This window comes from Anomaloglossus baeobatrachus, chromosome 2, assembly GCF_048569485.1.
Source record: "Anomaloglossus baeobatrachus isolate aAnoBae1 chromosome 2, aAnoBae1.hap1, whole genome shotgun sequence".
Classification (NCBI taxonomy): Eukaryota; Metazoa; Chordata; class Amphibia; order Anura; family Aromobatidae; genus Anomaloglossus; species Anomaloglossus baeobatrachus.
In genome coordinates, this window is record NC_134354.1 from 788,201,713 (window position 1) to 788,225,498 (window position 23,786).

The 23,786-nt window shown below is 42.0% G+C and overlaps 2 protein-coding genes across 2 annotated transcripts; both read right to left on the reverse strand.

The window, feature by feature from the left end:
- Positions 1 to 5,223: 5,223 nt before the first annotated feature.
- On the reverse strand, positions 5,224 to 6,165 carry LOC142290070 (olfactory receptor 52E8-like). The gene has a single exon (XM_075334011.1). It carries the CDS (start codon positions 6,163 to 6,165, stop codon positions 5,224 to 5,226), a length of 942 nt encoding a protein of 313 aa, XP_075190126.1.
- Positions 6,166 to 22,638: 16,473 nt separating this feature from the next.
- LOC142290071 (olfactory receptor 4N2-like) lies at positions 22,639 to 23,580 on the reverse strand. The gene has a single exon (XM_075334012.1). It carries the CDS (start codon positions 23,578 to 23,580, stop codon positions 22,639 to 22,641), a length of 942 nt encoding a protein of 313 aa, XP_075190127.1.
- Between the last annotated feature and the right edge of the window lie 206 nt (positions 23,581 to 23,786).

The window sequence follows — 23,786 nt, forward strand, 5'->3', positions numbered from 1 at the left end:
ACGTTCCTTATACTGCGTCTGGCAGTTGTTCGTATCCTCGCACACTAGGGGAGCGAACAGAGGTAGGAGCTTTGTGCGGCTTACGCTGCTGTTCGTCTCTTTTGCACCACTAGAAGAGCGGACCTAGGCAGGTGCCATATCTAGTGGTTCGTGTCCTCGCACACTAGTGGAGCGAACGCAGGTAGGAGCTTTGTGCGGCTTATGCTGCTGTTCGTCTCTTTTGCACCACTAGAAGAGCGGACCTAGGTAGGTGCCATTTCGCACACATTGCCTTTGTCTCTGTGATTATTAACAGAGATCATTCCACACACCCTCCAAGTAAGGGAGGAATTGCTTTACTTACTTATTATATTTACTTACTTATTATATCCTTCTGTGAGTTAACAGAGGTATTGCACTCTGCCATAGTCTGCAGCAAAGTCTTTGCACGGTGGACCCTGACTGTCTGATACTCCTTTCGGTTATTATCAGACAGCCCCCCGTAACACACCTGGGGTTCAAGGTGCTCTCTAAACATCTAGACACATTCCTTGAAGGGTCTATTTTCCGAAATGGGATCACTTGTGGGAGAGTTCCTTTGTTTAGTTACCTCAGAGGCTTTGCCAATGTGACATTCCAATAAACCATTACAATAAACTCTGAACTCAAATATGGAGGTGCTTCACCTTTTCTCTGTGGCTCAAAAGTAGTTTTCGACTACATGGGAGTATTGATGTACTCAGGAGTAAAGGTAAGCAGTCCTGATTGGAAAAGATCGAAAAATGTGAAAATTGTATGATCTTTGGCCGGATCAGGATCGGACATCTTGACATTTACTGCAAAAGTCAACGATTCCCTTGGTGTGGTAGCAATCAGGGTAAAAAGAGATTAATGGCATCCCACAGCTTCCCTTAAGCCCTAAATTAGTTCCGGGGAGGGTCTATTAGACACACCACCATTAGTACTATAAGTGAAAATAAACACAAACACACAGAAAAATTATTTATTTAGTAAAAAACAAAACACCCTCTTTCACCAATTTATTAACCCCCCAAACAGGCTTTTTTAAGTTATTTATTTAAATAATTTTAAAAAAGCTGCATGCAGTTCCTCTTATTTTGATACACAGCCACTATAAATGCATGGCTGGGGTCTGCAGCCTGTAGCTGTGGCTTTAACTGTGCTGATATGACTACAGGGGACTACCTATGACATTTTTATTTATTTATTTACTTATCAACAGTATAAGGACACAGACAGTGTTTATGATTCCAACCAATCACAGACGCTGTGTCAGAGGGTGGGGTGTGGTTCAACAGCAGCAAATCAGATACGCCGTTGGGAAGGGAAAGAAGTGCATATGCAGTAAGGATAATTATCGGTCCCGTAAGTAGCGCTGCAGCTGCTGGGAGACTCAGTATGTACTGCTTTAACCATTTTATGTTTCCTTTCTTTGACTGCCCCACCTACACCATTTTACAACACATCACTTTTGCCTCCAATTGGTTTCAATGGGTTCGGTTAAAGCAACATTTTTGTGGTAAAAATGTAGTTTTTTATTTTCACGACTTAGGCTTTGTGCGCACTAGAAATATGAAGTTTCTCAAGAAAATTTCTTGAGAAACTTCTGGGAGTGGAAGATTTCCGGACCTCCTGAAAAAATCCGCACCAAATCCGCATGAGGATTTGCCGCAAATTTGCCGCGATTTTCCCGCAGGCTGTACTGCAGAAATCCGTAGGTACCTGCGGAAAAGAATTGACATGCTCATTTTCTCAAGAAATTTTCTCAAGAAAATCTTCAAGGAAATTTCTTGAGAAAAATCCGCAGCGTGCGCACAGCTATTTTTTTTTCTCATAGGATTTGCTGGGAAATGTCTGCACAAAGATTGCAGACATTTCTCAAGAAATTTCCGCAGCAAACCCGCGGGTAAATCCGCGGGTAAAACGGACTAGTGCGCACATAGCCTAAATGTTATAAAATTCGGTGAAGCATCTGGGGGTTCAAGGTGCTCCAACACATGCAGGTAAGTTCCTTAAGAGATCTAGTTTAAAAAGGGAGCCACTTAGGGGGGAGATTCACTGTTTAGGCACATCAGTGGCTCTCCAAAAGTGACATTAGAATGACAGCTAGCGATTCCTGTCAATTTTGCATTCAAAAGGTCAAATGGCTCTACTTCCCTTCCAATCCTTGACATTGTATGTTACATTTTCTCCTGTTATCCTGGTAGAAATATATTTTTCCATTTTCATGGCTCAATGTCATAAAAGTCTGTGAAGCACCTAGGGGTTCAAGTTGCTCACTAAATATCTATACAAATTCCTGGAGAGGTCTAGTTTCCAAAATGGGGTCACTTGTGGAGGAGCTCCACTAATTAAGCACTTCATGGACTCTCCAAATGCGACATGGCATTTGCTATTAATTTCAGCCAATTTTGAGTTAAAAAATCAAAATGGCGCTCCCTCACTTCTGAGCCCTGCCATGCACCCATATGCGGTATTGTCATTCTCAAGAGAAATTGCATAACAAATTTTATGGTACATTTTCTCCTTTTACCCTTGTAAAAATGAAAGATTTGGGGCTAAAGTAATATTTTTATAGTAAAAGTTCATTTTTTCATTTTCAATGTTGTAAACAACTGTGAAGCATCTGTGATTTCAAGTTGCTCACCAAAAATCTAGATAAATTTCCTTGAAGGTTCTAGTTTCCATAATGGAGTCACTTGTGGGGGAGGTCAACTGTTTAGGCTCATCAGCGCTCTCTAAATGTGAAATGCAACACGGGTTTTGCAAATGATTCCAGACAATTTTGCATTCAAAAAGTGAAGTGACGCTCTTTCCTTTATGAGCCCTAACATGCGCCCAAACAATAGATCACAACCACATATGAGGTATTGGCATACTGAAGAAATTGCACAACCAATTGTTATTGTATTATGCATTTCTCTTGTTACCCTTCTAAAAAATTAAAGTTTTGGGGATAAAGCAATATTTTTGTGGTAAAAATGTATTTTTTCATTTTCACGGCTCAACAATGTTATAAAATTCCGTGAAGCACCTGGGGGTTCAAGTTGCTCACCAAATATCTAGATAAATTACTGGAGGGGTCTAGTTTCCAAAATGGGATCACTTGTGGAGAAACTCCATTGTTTAGACACATCAGGGGCTCTCCAAATGCGAAATGGCATTTGCTAATGATTCCAGCCATTTTTGAGCTAAAATTCTTTGAATGGTACTCCTTCCTTTCTGAGCCCTCTTGTGTGCCTAAACAGTTGATTTCTACTACATATGGGGTATCAGCATACTCAGGAGAAATTGTACAACCAAATGTATTATGCATTTTTCTTATTACCCTTGTCATAATTACAAATTTGCGGTTAAACAAAAGTTTTTCTGGTAAAAATGTATTGTTTTATTTTCACGGCTGAATGTTATAAAATTCAGTGAAGCACCTGGGGGTTCAAGGTGCCCCAAAACATCTATATAAATTTGAAGTGTCTAGTTTCCAAAATGACGCCACTTCTGGGGAAGCTGAACTGTTTAGGAACATCAGTGGCTCTCCAAACGTGACAGTACGTTAGCTAACGTGATTCCAGCCAATTTTACATTTAAATAGTCAAATGGCGCTCCTTCCCTTCCAAGCCCTGCCGAGCATGGAAAAAGTAGACTTCCACCACATATGGGGTATTACCGTACTCAGGAGAAGTTGCACAACAAATCATATGGTGCATTTCCTCCTGCTACCCTTGTAAAAATTAAAGATTTGGGATTAAAGTAACATACATTTATTCAGGCTCGCAATGGTACAGCCTGATAGTACCAGCCCCCAGCTGTCTGTTTTACCTTTGATGGTTATCATAAATAGGGGTATCCCATGCCATTTCATTAAATGATTTATTTCTTAGGTCAAACCAGTCTAAACACACATTAATGCCACGTGAAAGGTTTTAAAGGGTGCAAGATTACAGTATGTAGGACATTGGTTTGGTTAACTTCCTGTTTCTATTACTTCCTGACTTTCAACCAACTTCCTTCACACATTCCTTCTCACATCCATGTTTCTGGTATATGTGAAGTCCCTTTTCACACGTACTGGAGACATTAAAATCAATGGGTCTGCGCACACGTCCGTGTTTTGACATAGACCGTTTGTCCATGTGGAGTACATGTGTGTCTGTGTGCTCCACATGGTGACATGTCCATTTTCTGGATGGATTTCACACAGACCGCACACTAATGTGATGTCTGTAACATTAGTGTGACATCTACAGGAGAAAACCAGGTGACCTAAAAATAAAGAACTTTTATATTTACCTGTCCCCGGCACTGCTGTCTCTGACTCTGCTGTTGCTTCTAGGCCTCTCATTTTGCTCATTGCGTATTCACTGTACTCAGATTGTGCCCGGAAGTAACAGCAGCACGGAGACAGGACCACCAGGGACAGGTAAGTATTCCAGCTCATGCTGTCAGTGTGCTATCCGGATGTCATATGGATACCACATAGAACACACACATGGATGCACGCACACATACTTTCTAGTGAAGCCCTGTGACACCTTACATAATGAGTTTCCTCTCGGCTTTTTGGCATTTAATGATGATGTACAGTATTGTGCTAAAGTTTTATCCAGATATAAACAAAATGCTAAAAAGTAAGAAAGGATTAAAAAAATAGAAGCATTAATAGTTTTTTTTATCAATTTACAAAATGGAAACACAAGTCAAAATTACATCAGTATTTGTGAATTTTACCTTAAAAACAGCTTCAAACCATCAATTCTTCTTGGTTCACTTGCACAGTTGTTGAGGGAACTTAACAGGAGATTCTTCCAATCAACTTTGAGAACTGACCCCAGATCTTCTGTGTATGAGGCTTGTGCGGATCCTTCTGTCTCTTGATCCCAGACACACGGGATGAGGTGAGATCAGGGCTCTGTGGGGTCGGATAATAATTTCCTGGAGTCCTCGTTATTAAAGACATTGGCTTGACGTTTGGTATCGTTGTTCTACTAAATACATTTTGAGGCAATCAGACACCTCCATGATGGATGTGTCTACCGTAAGTTCTCAGCATTGCATTCGCCAAAAAATATGCAACATTGAAGACTAAAGATGGACAACTTTTTTTGTCAATCTGATAGATCCTTTATTCTTAGATAACTTTGGCACTTTGCGGGTTTGTGTAATTAAGAATGAAATGACAATATAAAAAGGACAAACCGGGAATTACTTGGATTTACCCAATGTCTACTTCTGAAAGACTTTCTTTATATTACTAATGATTTTAGTCTTTAAAGCTTGAGTCCTTATCCCATAGATCAGAGGGTTTAGAACAATGGAAACTGTTGGGCCCCCTACTGAGATCACCAAGTGCGTCACAATAGATAGGGAGCCACCATTAAACCTATACCTGAAGCTGACAAATAAAGCAGACACCATGAAAGTCAAGAACGTGATCATGTGGGTCACCAATGTATGGATGGCTTTCTGAGAGGCTTCCATAGAGATCTTCAGGCAAATGAGAAATGTCTGTATGTAGCAGAAGATGACAATTGTTAACGAGCTGCCATATAACAGCAAGGTTGAAAAAGTCCCGTAGGCATCATTAACGAGTGTACTGACACAAGACAACCGAGTGAGAGACATGGTTTCACAGTACACATTATTGATACCGTTACCACATAGTGTTAACCTGAGCACCAAGATGGCAGATACCGTGTTGACTTTCAAGATCACCAACCAGATGACAGACAAACACTGTAAAGCCCTCCCATTGGTCATCAGAGAGTGGTATCTCAATGGAAAACCTACAGCCAAGTATCGATCAAAGGCCATGAGGGTAAAAGTTAGAGTCTCTACACCGGCAAAGCTCTGAACGCAAAAGGATTGGGCCAAGCATCCAGAAAACGAAATGGTGGAAGATCCGGAGAACAGGTCTATGGCCAGCTTGGGGTGGGAGACTGAGCTCTGAAACATAACATTCCACATTAAGTTACATATGAAGATGTACATAGGTTCATGGAAAGATGGTTCTGCCCATACAGTGCACACCATTAATGTGCATAATAATATTATGAAGAGACACAAGACAAGGGCAACTACCGAATAGAAATATTTCAGATGCTCCATCTCCTTAAGCCCTACAAGAACAAAGACTTGGACATTGAGGTCCATCGATGCATTTAACATTGTTCAAGTCTTTCAGTTTATGATCACACAGAATAATGCTGTGAGGTCTGTAATGGTCGTGCAGACTGGATTTATATAGAATTGTATCAGAGGAAAGAATTCTCCTGATAACATATGACAGATGAGCAGCGACAGACACCGGCAGACTATGCCCAGAGGAATTACACCCCAGACACCGACTGCTATTAATGAGTTAATTAAAGACTTAATGAGTTCCCATCCAACATTCATTTTTATATGAACAAGTCGTTGTGAGACCAAACAGTAAAATGGTGAAATAGGTTTAGAGAACAAATAAGTGTGTACTAGAGTTGAGCGATGTTCAAGCTTCGAGGTTCGCCAATTTCATGTTCGAGTGATTTTGGGGGGTTCTCGAGATTGAACTCGAACTCAAGCTTATTGCTAAAAGCTCGACAGTTCTAGTTAGGTTCGAGAACGGCTCGATCATCATAAACGTGGCTTTTCACAGTAAGGCTATGTGCACATGTTGCTATCTGCATGTGTGAAGCTGCATTACCTTCAGGGACTCCACGTGGAGGGATCCTCTGGTCACAGGTCAGGTTGACTTCTATAGGAAATGATTCGTGACGCCACTCTCGACATTGCGGTCAGGGGGACCGCCACTGCAGACTGGGTAGCACCTGGGGCTGATGGTCGGTGCAGTTAGGTGGGATAGCCCCCCGAGAGTGGGGCTGGCCCCAGGGCCCGTGTGGGTGTGCAGAACCACAGGTCGCAGATTAACTCAGTCTCAGTCCAGAGATGTCTTTCAGGGTTTTTACTCACAGTTGATGGCAGGGTGAGTAACCCGGGCGTAGCTGTGATAAACAAAGCAGGGAACCAGGCTCCTTCTGGCTGACTGGTCAGGGTGACTACTGTCTCGCTTCCTAGCCCTCTGTTGTTTGTGGTGACCCAGGCTTGGAGTCCTACGGGGTCACCCAGGGAAGTTGCTCTCAGCCTGTTCTCCTATTTTTCGGCCCGTCTGCTTGTAGCCTGGACCAGGTCACTCCGGCTGCTTGCCTCCTGTGAACTATGGGCCCTCTCATTGCTACGTGGCTCCGGACTCTGTGTGTGGTTGGTGAGGGGTATGTAGTACTCTCCACCTGCAGGTTTAGCAGGCCTAATAAATAGGTTCCTGCTCTGGGTACCTGTAACCCATGCGGGCAGGGTCCACGAAGCAGTCCCCTTAATCCACCACCTCTCAGCCCTCCTGGCCCTAGGCGATGTTTCAGGCGGCACTACCAGGTAGCCCTTTCTCCTCCGTCAGTGGCCACTGCGTCTACAGTGTCAGACTAGTGCCTCCTCATGTCTGCACTCTCTGCTCTCTTCTCACTAACTCCTTCCTTCTCCACTTCCTTCCACTATCTAACTCAGCTCACTACTCCTCTCCCCACTGTACCTGCCTACGCGACTTAGCAACCAGGCTCTCAACCACACCCCTTGAGTGGACATGGGGGCCCGCCTCCTCCTGGATTCCCCAGGAGTCCCTATCAAAGGTAGATGTGTGAGACCTGCTTACTATGCGCCTGTGTAATCACGCCTCGGTCAGCCTTCTGGATTACCTGTCTTGTACTCACTCAGCATGAGTGCAGTACTCAGTGGTGCCTAACCAGGTCAGGGGCACCACACAAGTGTCCTGCGTCCCCAGCACAATCCCTCTCCCTTTCCTACTCACCGATCACGGGCGTCTCGCTCCACGTCTGTCACAAATCTGCGGTGTCTTTTCCTCTTTAGAAAATGGCTGCCGCTTCATTAATCAATCAGGTATTCCGTGCTTTCTCCGCCCACCGGTACCTATGATTGGTTGCAGTCAGACACGTCCCCAAGCTGAGTGACAGCTGTGTCACTGCAACCAATCACAGCCGCCGGCGGGCGGGTCTATATCGTGCAGTAAAATAAATAAATAATAAAAAAAAAACTAAAAAAAAAAAGGTGGTTCCCCTATATTTGATACAAGCCAGGATAAAGCCGCATGGCTGGGAATTGGTATTGTCAGGATGGAGAGCACCACATTATCGGGAGTCCACCACCCTAACGATATCACCCAGCAGCCATCCGAAATAGCCGTATCCATTAAATGCAACAGTCCCGGGGACTCTACCCAACTCATCCCGAATTGCCCTGGTGCGGTGGCTATTGGGGTAATAAAGAGTTAATCATGCCAGGCGTCTCCCCGAGTCACCTTCTATGATCAACCTGAAAGTGAAAGTAAATAAACACACACACCGAAAAATCCTTTATTTGGAATAAAAGACAAAAAAAACACCCTGTTTCACCCCTTTATTAATCCCCAAATACCCCTCTAGGCCTGACGTAATCCACACAATACTGTCAGCTCTGCTCCCTGAAGATGTAGCAGCACCATAGAACAGCATCGCGCTGTCAGCAGAGACTTCAGTCATCACTGCAGGCTTCCAGATTACAAAGTCTACCTATCCTTATAGCTCAGTGGATAGAGAGCTTGCCTATGAAGCATGAGGTTGCGAGTTCTAGTCCTGGTCCTACTAAAGAATTTAATTTTTTTTTTTTTAATTATATCGTGGAGTAAAATAAATAAATAAATAAATAAATAAATAAAACCATATTTTATACCAGCCAGGATAAAGCCACACGGCTGGAGGCTGGTATTGACAGGATGGGGAGCACCACGTTATGGGGAGCCCACCACTCTAACAATATCACCCAGCAGCCACCCGGAATAGCCGCATCCATTAGATGCGACAGTCCCGGGGGACTCTACCCAGCTCATCCCGAATTGCCCTGGTGTGGTGGCAATCGAGGTAATAAAGAGTTAATCATACCAGGTGTCTCCCCGAGATACCTTCCATGATTAAACTGAATGTCAAAGTAAATAAACACACACACCGAAAAATCCTTTATTTGGAATAAAAGACAAACAAAAACCCTGTTTCACCACTTTATTAAAATCCACAAATACCCCTCCAGGTCCGACGTAATCCACACGACACTGTCAGCTCTGCTACAGAACACAAGTGCTCTGTATAAGCCACGTAGCAATGAAGTGAATCACGCGGTCAGCAGAGACTTCAGCAATGCAGACTTCAAGATTACCAAATTACTGCCTATCTTTATCAATAGAGTCAGTAGCTTAGTGGATAGAATGCTCACCTCAGCAGCATTAGGTCGCGAGTTCTAGTCCAGGTAAAGAACTTTTTATTATATTTAGTTTTTTTAAATTTTAAATTATATTTATAATATATTTATAATATATTTATAATTATAATTTAATTATGCACTGAGGGGAGGAGCTGGACATCAGCTGTGAGCCGCGGGACACACCTCTAAAATCGGAGCAGTTCACGGAATGAGGCTGCATTGCTCTCTCCTCTCTCTTGCTCTTTCTCTTTCTCTCTCTCTCTTTTTCTCTCTCTCTTCTTTTTCTCTCTCCTTTCTCTCTCCTTTCTCTCTATTCTCTCTCTCCTTTCTCTCTCTCCTTTCTTTCTCTTCTTTCTCTTCTTTCTCTCTTTCTCTTCTTTCTCTCTTTCTCTCTTCTTTCTCTCTCTTCTTTCTCTCTTTCTCTTCTTTCTCTCTCTTCTTTCTCTCTTTCTCTTCTTTCTTTCTTTCTCTCTCTCTTCTTTCTCTCTTTCTCTCTCTCTCTTTCTCAGACCTAGCGATGATCAGCTGATGAGGTCACCTTACGGAATCAGCTGACACTATAAGTCGAGCGGTGTGGCCGGCTTTTTACCGCCCGTCTGGCTAAACTATCAGCTGGTGCTGTCGGACAGGTGTCTGCACTGAAGTGTGTAGTTTGTTTTGGTTTTTTTTTGCACTGACCCATGCAGTGCTGCTACATCAGCAGCACTGCATGGGAGGAAGGACGCTGCTGCTTCCCGTGCAGTCTTTTCACTCCGTGAGTGACCAGAGGCTGCTGGCTGTTAGCGGTGACATCACCGCTGACAGGCGCGTTGCTATAGCAACGGTGACCTCCGTTATTGACCGGCTGTGGCAGCCGGTGAATAAAGGAACGGGGAAGGAGAACGGGGAGTCGACTGTGTGCCAGAGCATGTTGCCGGTACACGGAGATACACAAACGTGCACTGCGTACCGGAGAGATGCAATGACAGGACCTAGTATGACGTTAGCCATGTGACCAGTCTGTAGCCAATGAGATAATAGACACGTGACTGGTCACATGCTATTTTGACGTCATGATAGGTCCTATCATCAGTGCTGGCTACCGGGAGGATGCAGCGATTATCGGAAGGAAAAGCGGCGGGAGACAGAGTGCAGGACGCATCGCGGGGACAGGTAAGTGTTATGGAAATGTTTATTAACTGTATGTGTACATTTATAATGTGTTTTTATATGTTCGTGTTTGCCTGCCATTGCTTTCAATGGGGCTCGAGAGGTTCGTTGAATGGCTCGCGAACCGAACTCGAACGCGGCCTTCTCTAGTCTAGAGGCTTCTTCATCTCTAGTGTCTACTATCTATAGATAAAAATACTTAAGGGCATAAACCAAGTTATCTTCTATCAATAGGATACTGTTTTTTAACCTCTTCATGACCAGGGATCTATAGGTATTTCCTGGTGATTGCTGCAGCAGAGGAGTTGTGCCTGTTGCGATTGCCACCAGAGACTCCACTTTTCCAACAACAAAGCCCCAGCTTTCACAACCAGGAAAGGCCCCGATGTCACGATCGATATCATTTGCGGCACTTAGGGGATTGGAGAGGGATCACGCTACCTCTGTCCTCTGATTAGTGCTCCACGATGTAATCGTGTGGGATCGATCAGCGCCATGGTGACCCAAAGTTGTCAGGGCAATCTCCAGGTCACCAGACTACAGGAAGCCTCAGGGACCATGCCTGCAGCATGATCCCTCAAGCTACCTACAGTGCAACTCTAACAGCTGCACTGTACTGCAATGATCGATCATTACAGTACATTGCAGCTGCAATCAGAGCAGCAAATGGTAAGGTTCCTTGTAGGAACTAAAAAATTAAAAAAAACAAAGAAAAATGAAAAATAATTTTTAAACAATCAGTAAATAAAGAACAAAAAATAAATATTGCAGTAAATAGTTATATCTATGTAAAGGAAAATACACATATTTGATAGCGCAGCATCTGTAACAACACAATCTATAAAATATTAACTCCTTTCATGAATAAAGACTTTGTAAGTCAACGCGGGTTGGTGTTTGTGCATAGCGGGATTTAAAGAAAACTGACCCGCACATCCAACAAATGTGAATAGTTGCTAGCTGAAAAAACATAGTAACTATAAGATGCTTACAGCTGCACAGTAAAATGCCAACAATGTATAAGGGAACTCTGGTACTGCATTACTGCTATATAAAAAAATGAGATTTTTAGTTTATGAATGGGCCAATGCATGTAAGCCCGGAAACCAACGGCAAGGTAATTGCTATAATCCAGGTACCTAACTTAAATGCCACTATCTAGATTAAAAACATCCCTGTCTGGGCAGCTAGACTAAAAAAAAATCTAACTTTAAATGCCACTATCTGGACTAACCTCCATGTCTGGGCAGCTAGGACTCCTGCTATAAAGGTTATGAACACAGCCTGGTTTATAGGGCGGAGTGCTCAGTCAGAAAGAGACTCACTAAAATTATTTTAAAAGAATATATTATAGCAGGAGTCTAGCTGCCCAAACATGGAGGTTACTCCAAATAGTGGCATTTCAAGTTAGATTTTTTTAGTCTAGCTGCCCAGACACTGATGTCTGACGCCCCTGAACTAATCAGGGTGCCACAGGGAACTGCACTCCTTTTTCTTATGGTGCAGAACTCACTTTCCATGGTTCTGGGATCCTAACTATTGGTATTGCTTCCATCAGCATTCAAGTCCTAGTCACCTCACACCACACCCTGTCAGGCACACCAGTGGGTGGTCTAGCTGGAATAGGGCCACCCGCCTAGGGGTCAGGCAGGCTGGTGGGAGGCCTTATAGTCAGATAAGTAGTAGCCCTCAGAGAGTGAGGATCTAGGGGAGTTGTAGCTCCTTGGGAGACTTTGGCTAGGTTGTAGACGGTGGTCTGGGACTGGAGGAGTCAGAGATCCAGTCGCAGGGTATTAGAGAAAGGTGCTAGACTTAAGTTTGGAGAACGGTCGGCACCGGGAAATCTAGTAACCGGACTGGTACTGAGCATGGTGGGGTACTGGACCCTAGATCAGGGAGTAGCTTCATGCAACCTGATAATTAACCTGTGGAGGATAGTCTGTTTATGAACTTTCCCCAAAAGCTCAGAGATCGAAGGCACCAACACAACGAGGGGGATAGGGCTTTCCAACCCATGTGGCCCACTGAAGTCCCAAGTGTCAGCCATCGAGAGCACAGCTGAGGGGCCACTCAGAAACGTCTAAACATCAGTGCATGGAGGCAGGTCAGGACCATCAGCAATACCAAATGGAACAGATTCCTGGACAAGCTCCACAGAGTAGCAGCGGCACCCAGAGACTTGGTTTATCCCTGTGTCAGAGTCTACTTAATGGTCGCACCAACATCTACACTGCATGAGGGAGTATGCTGCTGTCCCTCTGTGTCCTGCCTGCTGCATGGTCAGCATCACGCACCATCCAGAGTCCCGGGGCCTACTCTACCCATGGAGGGAACGTCATCTGGCTGCCCTACTCCATTTCCCCCAGGTACTCTCATCGGCAGCGGCGGTACTCCCCTTACCATGAACCACGGGTGTCGTCACGAACACTAACCCCCCTGTAAATAGCCCCCTTCTTATTTTTGAGTGTCCGTGAGCCCCCGGGTCCGGAGACCCTCAAGCCACAGAAACCCCGGATCCGAGCAGTCCGACTGCTACAGATGTGTTTAAGCTAGATAGTGGCATTTGGTTTAGGTACCCAGATTATAGCGATTATCTTGTCATTGGTTTCTGGGCTTACATGCATTGGCCAATGCATAAACTAAAAATCTCATTTTTTGTATAGCAGTAATGCAGTACCAGAGTTCTCTTATACATTGTTGGCTTTTTAGTGTGCAGCTGTATGCATCTTATATGTGCATAGCAGTAGTCTGTCTGATGGCTCATGTTTTTTACACTTATGAATAAAATTTAAAGAACGTGGACTTTGGACACTGGAGATGTTAAATGTTTTCCCATATAAGTAAAATGGTATTGTTGAAATGTCATTGTGTCCTATAAAAAAAGCACCATCCAGCTCTGTCAGCCAAAAAATAAAAAAGTTATAGCTCTCAGAATACAGCTATTCAAAATTATTTTTTTCTATAAAATAGTTTTTAGTTTTTAAGTTGTAAAAGCGGCAAAACATAAAAAAACTATGTAAATGTGATATTGCTGTAATAGTACTGTCACGAAAAATAAAGCTGTCTTATCAATTTTATCACAAGGTGAATGACCTAGCAAACCCAATTCCTGAATTGCTGTTTTTTCTTGATTCTGCCACACAAAAAGTGGGATAGAAAGCGATCAAAAATATCATATGGCCCAAAATGGTACCAATAAAAACTACAACTCATCCTGCAAAAAGCAAGCCCTTACATAACTATGTCGGTAGAAAAATGTAAAAAAAAACTATAGCCTTCAATATTCAGTGATGCAAAAAGCTTTTATTTTGAAATAAAGCATTTTTTAGCGTGATAGTAACCAAACTTATAAAAAAAATATAACCTGAAGAATAACGCCACATAATCACTTATAAAGCATGGTGAATGGCATAAAAAATAAATAAAGCAAATTCTTAAACTGTTGATGATCAGTTTACTCTGTCTGCCAAAGATCGCAGTATGGTGCTGCTCATATGTATCCTGCTCTCTACGCTGAGAGTTTACACCGGTTATTACGTGTAAATCTCTAAAAATAATGATTCAGATAAAATTTGAAATGGAAAAAAATCACTGTAGTTAGGCAGAGAGAGTCACTTTCATCTCACGTTTGGCCTCTGGTGTGGTAGTGTCCATCATTTTAACTCATCTTTTTAGGCATGCACAAAAGTGTGGTCATCAATGGTTTGATGTAGCTTTGAAAAGACGGACACCGCTGAACAGAAGCTAAACAGAGCTTAGAATAACATGGCTGCCTCATTAGTCATTGAATCCCTCGGGGCTTCACCTGAATCATGTATCTCAGAGATGTAGATGGAAACCCTGATGTAAGTGCTCAGCATAGAGCACAAGATAAATGTGAACTGATCCAAAGTGTTCTGTACCAAAATCGTCACCAAATAGTATTGAGCTAAACCCCCGAATACACAATAAGGTCCATCATCAGTCAATGAAAATATAGGGGGCTTCTACATTACTAGTAGCACAAAGACTCTCAAAAAATGCTCTGGCTCCTCCCTTCAAAAAAGGAATTCAGCAAAATCTGCACTCTCAAATCCAAATCCCCCCCTTGTCTTTTAAGCCCGCAATGTTCCTAAAGAATTGTTCACGTCCATGTTTGGCATTGTTGTAATGTAGGAAACGTTGTGCTCTGAAACTCAAATGGTGCTCCTTCCCTCCCGAACCCATGTGCGGTATTCCAACATTCAGGAGAAATTGTGTAATATATATTAGGGCATTTTACTATCTATTTCCTTCATAAAAATTGAATATCTGGGGTTGGAGCAACAAAGATGCAAATATTTTTTCTTCACTGCCCAATAGTATAACATTTTGTGACACACCTGTAGTGTCAATATGCTCACTGCACCCATTGATGAATTCATTGAGGGGTGCAGTTTTTAAAATTGAGTAGCTTGTGTAGGATTTATGCTGTTCTGGCACCTCAGGGGCTCTGCCAATGGAAAATGACACCAGCAAACCATTCCAACTAAATCTGAACTCAAATATGGCGCTATTTCCCTTTTTCACTTTGTAATGTGCCTCAAAAGTAGTTTTCAACCACATATAGGGATATGATTTTCCATTATCTTTTCTTAGTCTAGTGAAAATCAAAAATTTAGACAAAATCTTTAAGGGATCTATTTTCTAAAATGGGGTCACTTGTGGCAGAATTCCATTGTTTAGTTACCTCAGAGGCTTTTCCAATGTGACGAGGCACTCACAAACCATTCCAATCAAATCTGAACTAAAATATGGAGCTACTTCACTTCTTCTCTGTGCCTCAAAATTAGTTTTCAACCACATATGAGGTACTGATGTACTCAGGAGTAGACATGAGCTACCCTGATTGGAAAAGATCGAAAAATGTAAAAATCTTATGATCTTTGGCAGGATCGGATTGGGTTCGGACATCCGAACATCTACCGCAAAAGTTGGCGATCTTGCCAAAGATTCATAAATGTTCGGATGCCAAAAAACATCTTCTCCCTGTCCAAGTATTGCCATGCTATTATTGGCCACTGTAAAAAAAAAAAAAAGTAAGCAAAAGGGTTAAAGCTGTACATATTTACTCCCCGCAACTGCAGTGCTACTTACATGGCCGATAATTATCCCTCAAACATATTCACTGTTTTCCCCGCACACCGGTATCTCTGACAGTATTATACAGCTGGTGTAAAATAAATAAATAAATTTAAAAAATTCAGTGCATTTCCCCTATATATTAATACCAGCACTGATAAAGTATATGGCTACAGGCTGCAACCCCCAGCCGTGCACTTATGTTGGCTGTGTATCAAAATAAAAGAAATCCCATGCAGCTCTCTAAAAAATTATTTAAATAAATAATTTAAAAAAAGGCATGCATTCCTCTCCCATTTTGACATCCAGCCAAGATAAAGCTGAAAGTTGGGGGCTGGTATTCTCAGGCTGGGGAGACCAATGCTTTTTGGGGCCCTCCATTCTAAAAATAGCAGCCTGCAGCTACCCAGAATTGTCAAATCCATTAGATGGGACAATCCCGGCACTTTAGCTCATGAAGATTGCCCTGGTGCACTAGCAGTCAGGGTAATATGGGGTTAATGGCAGCCTACAGCTTCCACTAAGTCCTAGATTAGTAATGGGGAAGGTCTATGACCCCCCAATTACTAATCTGTAACAAAAAATAAATACACAAACACCAAGAAAATTGTTTTTTTGACATAAAATACAAAAAAATTCCTCTTTCACCAATTTATTAACCTCCAAAAGACCCAGGTCCAATGTAAGCCACATGAGGTCCCACAACAAATCCATCTCTGCTATGTTTCAACTGACAGTGTGAGGTCATAGAACATAACCGCCTGCTGTGAGCTTCAAGCAGAGACTGAACCTTAGTGATCAGCAGTGATGTAACTTAGGGTAGTTGCAGTCGCAGCAGGAGTTTCCCACTGCTTTTCACCTGTGACTGCAGATAACCTAACCTCAGGGGAACGTCTGAGGTGAGGTCACTGAGTTAATTGAGGTCCCTTGAGGTCAGGTTACCTGCAGTTATAGGTGGAAGGCCTTAGGAACCCCTTGCTATAACCGCAACTAGCCTGAATGACTTCATCACTGATCACTGAGGCTCATTCTCTGCCTGAAGCTCACAGCAGGTGGTCATTGTTCTATGGCCTCATGTTGTCAGTTCAAATGTACAGATGTAGCAGAGCTGTAATCATGGTGGAACCTCATACTGTGGATTACGTCGGACTTGGGTATTTTGGGGGTTAATAAATTTGTGAAAGAGGGTTTTTTTTAAAAAAATAAAGGACTTTTCTGTATGTTTGTGTTTATTTTTTAACTTATAGGACTAGTGGTGGGGTGTCTCCTAGACCCCTACCCATCACTAATCCAGGGCTTAGTGGCAGCTGTGAGCTGTTATTAACCCCTTATTACCCCACTGAAAGCTGCTATTTTTTGGTCAAGGGGGGAAATAACCATGGGTCTTCCCAGCCTGAGAATACCAGACCCCAGCTGTTGGTCTTTATCTTGGCTGGGTAACAAAATTGGGAGGACTGCATACAGGTTTTTATATTATTTATTTAAGTAATTTAAAATAAGCTGCTTGCAGTTCCTCTTATTTTGATACACAGCCACGATAAGTGCATGGCTGGGGTCTGCAGCCTGTAGCTGTGGCTTTATCTGTGCTGGGATGAATACAAGGGGGACCCTATGACATTTTTATTTATTTATTAACAGTATAAGGACGCAGACAGCGTTTATGATTCCAACCAATCAAAGACGCTGTCTCAGAGGGTGGGGTGTGGTCCAACGGTAGCAAATTAGATACGCCGGTGGAAGGAGAAAAAAGTACATTCGGGATACATATCGGCCCCAGAAGTAGCACTGCAGCCGCGGGGAGACTCAGTTTGTACTGCTTTAACCCTTTTATATTTTCTTTCTTTGACTGCCCCACCTACACCATTTTACAACACATCACTTTTGCCTCCCATTTTTGTAGTAAAATTGTATTTCTTTTTTTTATTTTCATGACTCAACTTTATAAAATTCGTTGAAGCACCTGGGGGTTCAAGGTGCTCCAAAGCATCTAGGTAAGTTCCTTATCTAGTTTCCAAAATCGGGCCACTTAGGGGAGAGATCCACTGTTTAGGCACATCAGTGGCTCTCCAAACATGACATTATAATGATAGCTAGCGATTCCTGTCAATTCTGCATTCAAAAAGTCAAATGGCTCTCCTTCCCTTCCGAGCCCTGACATGCCCTTAAACAGTAGATTTCAAACACATGTGAGGTATCGGCGTACTCAGGAGAAATTGCACAACAAATTGTATGGTGCACTTTTTTCTGTTTCCCTTGTAAGAATGAAAGATTTGCTCTTAAGCAACATCTTTGTGGTAGAAATGTATTTTTCAATTTCATTGCTCAATGTTATAAAATTCTGTGAAGCACATGGGGGTTCAAGTTGCTCACCAAATAGCTATATAAATTCCTGGAGGTTTCTAGTTTCCAAAATGGGGTCACTTGTGGAGGAGCTTCACTGATTAGGCACTTCAGGGAATCTCCAAATCCTACCTGGCATTCGCTAATGATTACAGACAATTTTGAGTTAAAAAGAATCCAAATGGCGCTCACTTTTGAGCCCTGCTGTGTGCCCATATGCAATATTGTCATACTGAAGAGAAATTGCATAACAAATTGCATGGTGCATTTTCTTCTTTTACCCTTGTAAAAATGAAAGATTTGGGCTAAAGTAACATTTTTGGGGTAAACGTTTATTTTTCCATTTTTAAAGTTATAAACAAGTGTGATGCACCTGGGAATTCAAGTTGCTCACCAAACATCTAGATACATTTCCTTGAAAGTTCTAGTTTCCAAAATGAGGTCACTTGTGGGAGAGGTCAACTGTTTAGGCACATCAGCGGCTCTCTAAACGCAAAATGTGACAGGACATTTGCTAATGATTCCACATAATTTTGCATTCAAAAAGTGAAATGACTCTCCTTCCCTTCTGAGCCCTAATATGTGCCCAAACAGTAGATTTCAACCACATATGTCGTATTGGCATGCGGAAGAAATTGTACAACCCATTGTATTATACATTTTCTCCTGTTACCCTTGTAAAAATGAAAGCTTTGGGGTTAAAGCAATATTTTTGTGGAAAAATTGTATTTTTTCATTTTCATGGGGTCTAGTTTCAAAAATGGAATCACTTGTGGAGGCCCTCCAGTGTTTAAGGACACCAGTGGCTTTTCAAATGTGAAATGGCATTTGCTAACGATTCAAGCCATTTTGTGAGTTAATAAAGTCAAATAGCACTCCTTCCCTTCTGAGCCCTCCAGTAGATTTCTACCACGTATGGGGTATCAGCATACTCAGGAGAACTTGTACAACAATTATATTATGCATTTTCTCCTATTACCCTTGTAAAACTCAACATTTGTGTGGTAAAAATGTATTGTTTTATTTTCACAGCTCAATGTTATAAAATTTGGTGAAGCACCTGGGAGTTCAAGGTGCCAAAAAACATCACTATAAATTCCTTGAGGTGTCTAGTTTACAAAATGGCACCACTTGTGGGGTAGCTGACCTGTTTAGGCACCTCAGGGGGTCTCCAAATGTGACACGATGTTAGCTAACGATTCCAGCCAATTTTACATTCAAATAGTGAAATGGTGCTCCTTCCCTTCCGAGCCCTGCTGTGCACGAAAACAGTAGACTTCCACCACATATGTGGTATTGCCGTACTCAGGAGAAATTGCCCAACAAATCATATGGTGCATTTTCTCTTGCTACCCTTGTAAAAATTAAAGTAACATTTTGTGGAAAAAGTAAAATTTTCTTTTTTTTCTTCCACATTGCTTTAGTTTTTGTGAAGAAGCTAAAGGGTTAATAAACTTTTTTGATGTGGTTTTTAGCAGTGTGAGGTGCACAGTTTTCAAAATCATGTTACTTTTGGGGATTTTCTGTCACCTAGGCTTCTCAAAGTCACTTACAGTGTGATGTGGTCTGTAAAAAAAAAATGGTTTGGTAAATTTTCCTGGAAACATGAGAAATTGTTGATAAACTTTGAACCCTTCTAACTTCGCAACATAAAAAAAAAATCTTTCAAAAATTGTGTTGATGTAAAGTAGACATGTGAGAAATGTTATTTACTAACTATTTTGTGTGCTCTCTGGTTCAAGTGTAGAAAAATTAAAAGTTTGAAAACTGTGAAAGTTTCAAAATTTTCACTAAATTTCCAATAATTTCATAAATAGCTGCAAAAATTATCATTCTAAATTTACCACTATCATAAAGAACAATATGCCATGAAAAAAACAATCTCTAAATCACTGGGATCTGTTGAAGCAGTCCAGAGTTATTACATCATATAACAGATCAAAATTGATAAAATGGGCATGGTCATGAAGGTGAAAACAGGCTCGGGAGTTAAAGGGAACCTGTCACCTAGAATATGCGTTCTGACCTATCAGCAGACGCATGTGTGCCCTAATTACACCTTTCTACCCATCCTTGTCCCCGTTGCTCATTCTATCCTGCGCACGTTTATACTTACCATTGCGGCGGCTTCTCTTCTGGGTTCTCCTTGTTAGTTTCAGACGCGTACTGCGCATGCGCAGTGCGTGTCTGAAGCCGGCGAGAGAACACGTGGAAAAGAAGCCTGCCGCAATGCGCGCAGGATAGAGTGAGCAACGGGGACGTCACTCATGTGACTCCATGGTTTCATACCCACAGGGGCGTGATACCACGGACAGTATGCAGACATCCATAGGACAAGGCGCTGCCCATGCGGCCAGCGGCTTTCTAATTTATATAGGAAATATGAAAGTAATAAAATGTTTTTTATTACTTTCCTATTACACAATTTTCCAATACAAGGATGGGTAGGGAGGTGTAATTAGGGCACACATGCGTCTGCTGATAGGTCAGAACGCATATTGGAGGTGACAGGTTCCCTTTAAAAGGTTAAAGTAAAAAAATGTCAGTGTCTTTTTTTCTTTTGATTTACTGTGTTAGTAATGGGGGTGTTTCATAGACGCATCTCCATTACTAACCCCTGAGCTTGATGTCAGCTGTCAATTCATAGCTGACATCATTTCCAAAAGTATTACCCTGATGGCCACTGCACCAGGGGAATCGGGAAGAGCTAGTTCTAAAATTTGAGCATCTAATGTGAGGTGTCATATCTTGGGTGGCTGGCGGCTGCTATTTTCAGGCTGGGAAGGGTACAGCCCGATAATAGCAGCCCCAGCTGTCTATTTTACCTTCGCTGGTTATCATAAATAGGGGAGATCCCACGCCGTTTTATTAAATTATTTATTTCTTTAGGTCAAACCAGTCTAAACACACTTTAGTGCCATGTGCATTAAAGGGTGCAAGAGTACAGTATGTAGGACATTGCCTTGATCAACTTCCTGTTTCTTTTGCTTCCTGTCTTTCAACCAACTTTATTTATGTCTCCTTCACACATCCGTGTTTCTGGTATGTGTGACATCCGTTTTCACATGTACCGGAAACACAGACACATGTGACCCATTAAAATCAATGGGTCTGCACACATGTCCATGTTTTGACATGTACCATGTGTCCATATAGAGCACATGCTTGTCCGTGTGCTCCACACGGCAACATGTCCGTTTTCTGCCGGCAGCACGGATGTCACACGGACTGCTCACTGATGTGTTCCGTCTGACATCAGTGTGATATGTACTGGAGAAAACACAGGTGACCTAAAAATAAAAAAAATTATACTTACCTGTCCCTGGCGCTGATGTCTCTGCTGTTGCTTCTGGGCCCACTCATTATGCTTATTGCATATTCACTGCACTCAGAGTGGACCCGGAAGTAACAGCAGCACGGAGACAGCAACATCGGGGATGGGTAAGGATAGCAGCTGATGATGTCCATGTGCTATCCGGATGTCATATGGATAGCAATCTGACATATTCTACACAGTATGGATAGCACAGGGACAGCACACATAGAACACACACGTACACATGCACACACTGCGCAGGACCTCAATGCCAGCTAGTGTAGATGACGTAGAACGTGTTATCAACACTATAAAAAAAAACAAAAAAAACCCAGAAACTATCTTCAGAAGGAGGACAAAGATGGCCGAAAGAGGAGGTGTGGGACCCGGGGAACATTAGTTAAGTATTATAAACATCTGGTGACAGGTTCCCTTTAAACTGTTGGTCCTCTGGGGTTTACAAGACTGAGTAGCAATGATCCATAGCGTTACTTACGTAAGTAAAAAACAAGGTCAGATGCATTAGATTGTATCTGTTGTTTTAATTTTTTGTATATAAAAAATGAATAATTAATTAGTTTCTTTTATTAATAGGACACCAAACCAATTCTATTTATTATGAATTGTTTTTAAACTTTGGATTGTTGCTTTATGAATATTTAGGAATCGGTGACCTTTCTAGTGACGCCCCGTGACATCAAATGAAGAGTTTCCTCTAATTTTTTGGCATCACGTCTTGCAATTAACTTTAATGATGATGATGATGATGTTGATGATGATGTACAGTACGGTGCAAATGTTTTAGGCAGATATAAACAAAAGGCTAAAAAGTAAGAATGGCTTAAAAAATAGAAGCATTAATAGTTTATTTTATCAACTAAGTGAACGAAAGAGAAATAAAAATCACATCAATGTTTGTTACGGTCACCTTTTACCGTGAAAACATTTTCAAACCATCAATTCTTCTAGGTTCACTGGTCACTTGCACAGTTTTTGAGGGAATTTGGCAGGAGATTGTTCCAAACATCTTAGAGAACTAACTCCAGATCTTCCGTGTATGAGGCTTGTGCGGATCCTACTGTCTCTTCATATAATCCTAGACAGACGAGATGATGTGAGATCAGGGGTCTGTGGGGTCATCACTTCCAGGAGTCCTCATTATTAACGACATTTGCTGGATGTTTGGGGTCGTTTTTCTACTAAATAAATTTTGAGGAAATCAGACACCTCCATGATGGACGTGTCTACTTGGAGTTCTCAACATTACATTCACCAAAAAATGGACAACATTGAAGACTGAAGATGCACAACCTTTTTTGCCAATCTGACAGATCCTTTCTTGCCCGAATGACTGAACACTGAGATAACTTTGGCACTTTGTGGGTTTGTATAATTAAGAATGAAAATACAATATAAGCAGCACAAGAACGGAATTACTTGAATTTACCCAACGTCTACTTCTGAAAGATGTTCTTTAAATTACTAATCATTTTAGTCTTTAAAGCTTGAGTCCTTATCCCATAGATCAAAGGGTTTAGGGCCATGGAAAGTGTTGGACTCCCTACTGAGATCACCAAGTGCGTCACAATAGATAGGGAGCCACCATTTAACCTATATCTGAAGCTGACAAATAAAACAGTCACCATAAAAGTCAAGAACGTGATGATGTGGGTCACTAATGTATGGATGGCTTTCTGAGAGGCTTTCATAGAGATCTTCAGACAAATGAGAAATGTCCGTATGTAGCAGAAGATCACAATTGTTAATGAACCGCCATATAACAGGAAGGCTGAAAAAGTCCCGTAGGCATCATTGACAAGTGTACTGACACAAGACAACCGAGTGAGAGACATGGTTTCACAGTATACATTATTGATGCTGTTACCGCATAGTTTTAACCTGAGCACCAAGATGGCAGATACCATGTTGACTTTAAAAGCCATCAACCAGATGACAGCCAAACACTGTAAAGCCCTCCAGTTGGTCATCAGAGAGTGGTATCTCAATGGAAAACCTACAGCCACGTATTGATCAAAGGCCATGAGAGTAAAAGTTAGGGTCTCCACATCGGCAAAGCTCTGAATGCCGAAGGATTGGGTCAGACATCCAGAAAATGAAATGTTGGAACATCCGGAGAGCAGGTCTATGGCCAGTTTGGGGAAGAAGACTGAGCTGCCAAATATATCATTCAACATTAAGTTACCTATGAAGATGTACATAGGTTCATGGAGAGAAGGTTCTGCCCATACAATGTACACCATTAATGTACATAAGAATATTATGATGAAACACAAGACAAGGGCAGCTACCGAGTAGAAATATTTCAGGTGCTCCATCTCCTTAAGTCCTACAAGAACAAAGACCTGGACATTGAGGTCCATCGATGCATTGAACATTGTTCAAGTCTTTCAGTTTATGATGACACAGATTAATGCTGTGAGGTCTGTAAAGGTCGTGTAGATTGGATTTATATAGAATTGTATCAGAGGAAAGAATTCTCCTGAAATCAATATGACAGATGAGCAGCGACAGACACCGGGAGACTGTGCCCAGAGGAATTACACCCCAGACACCGACTGCTATTAATGACTTCATTAGTGAC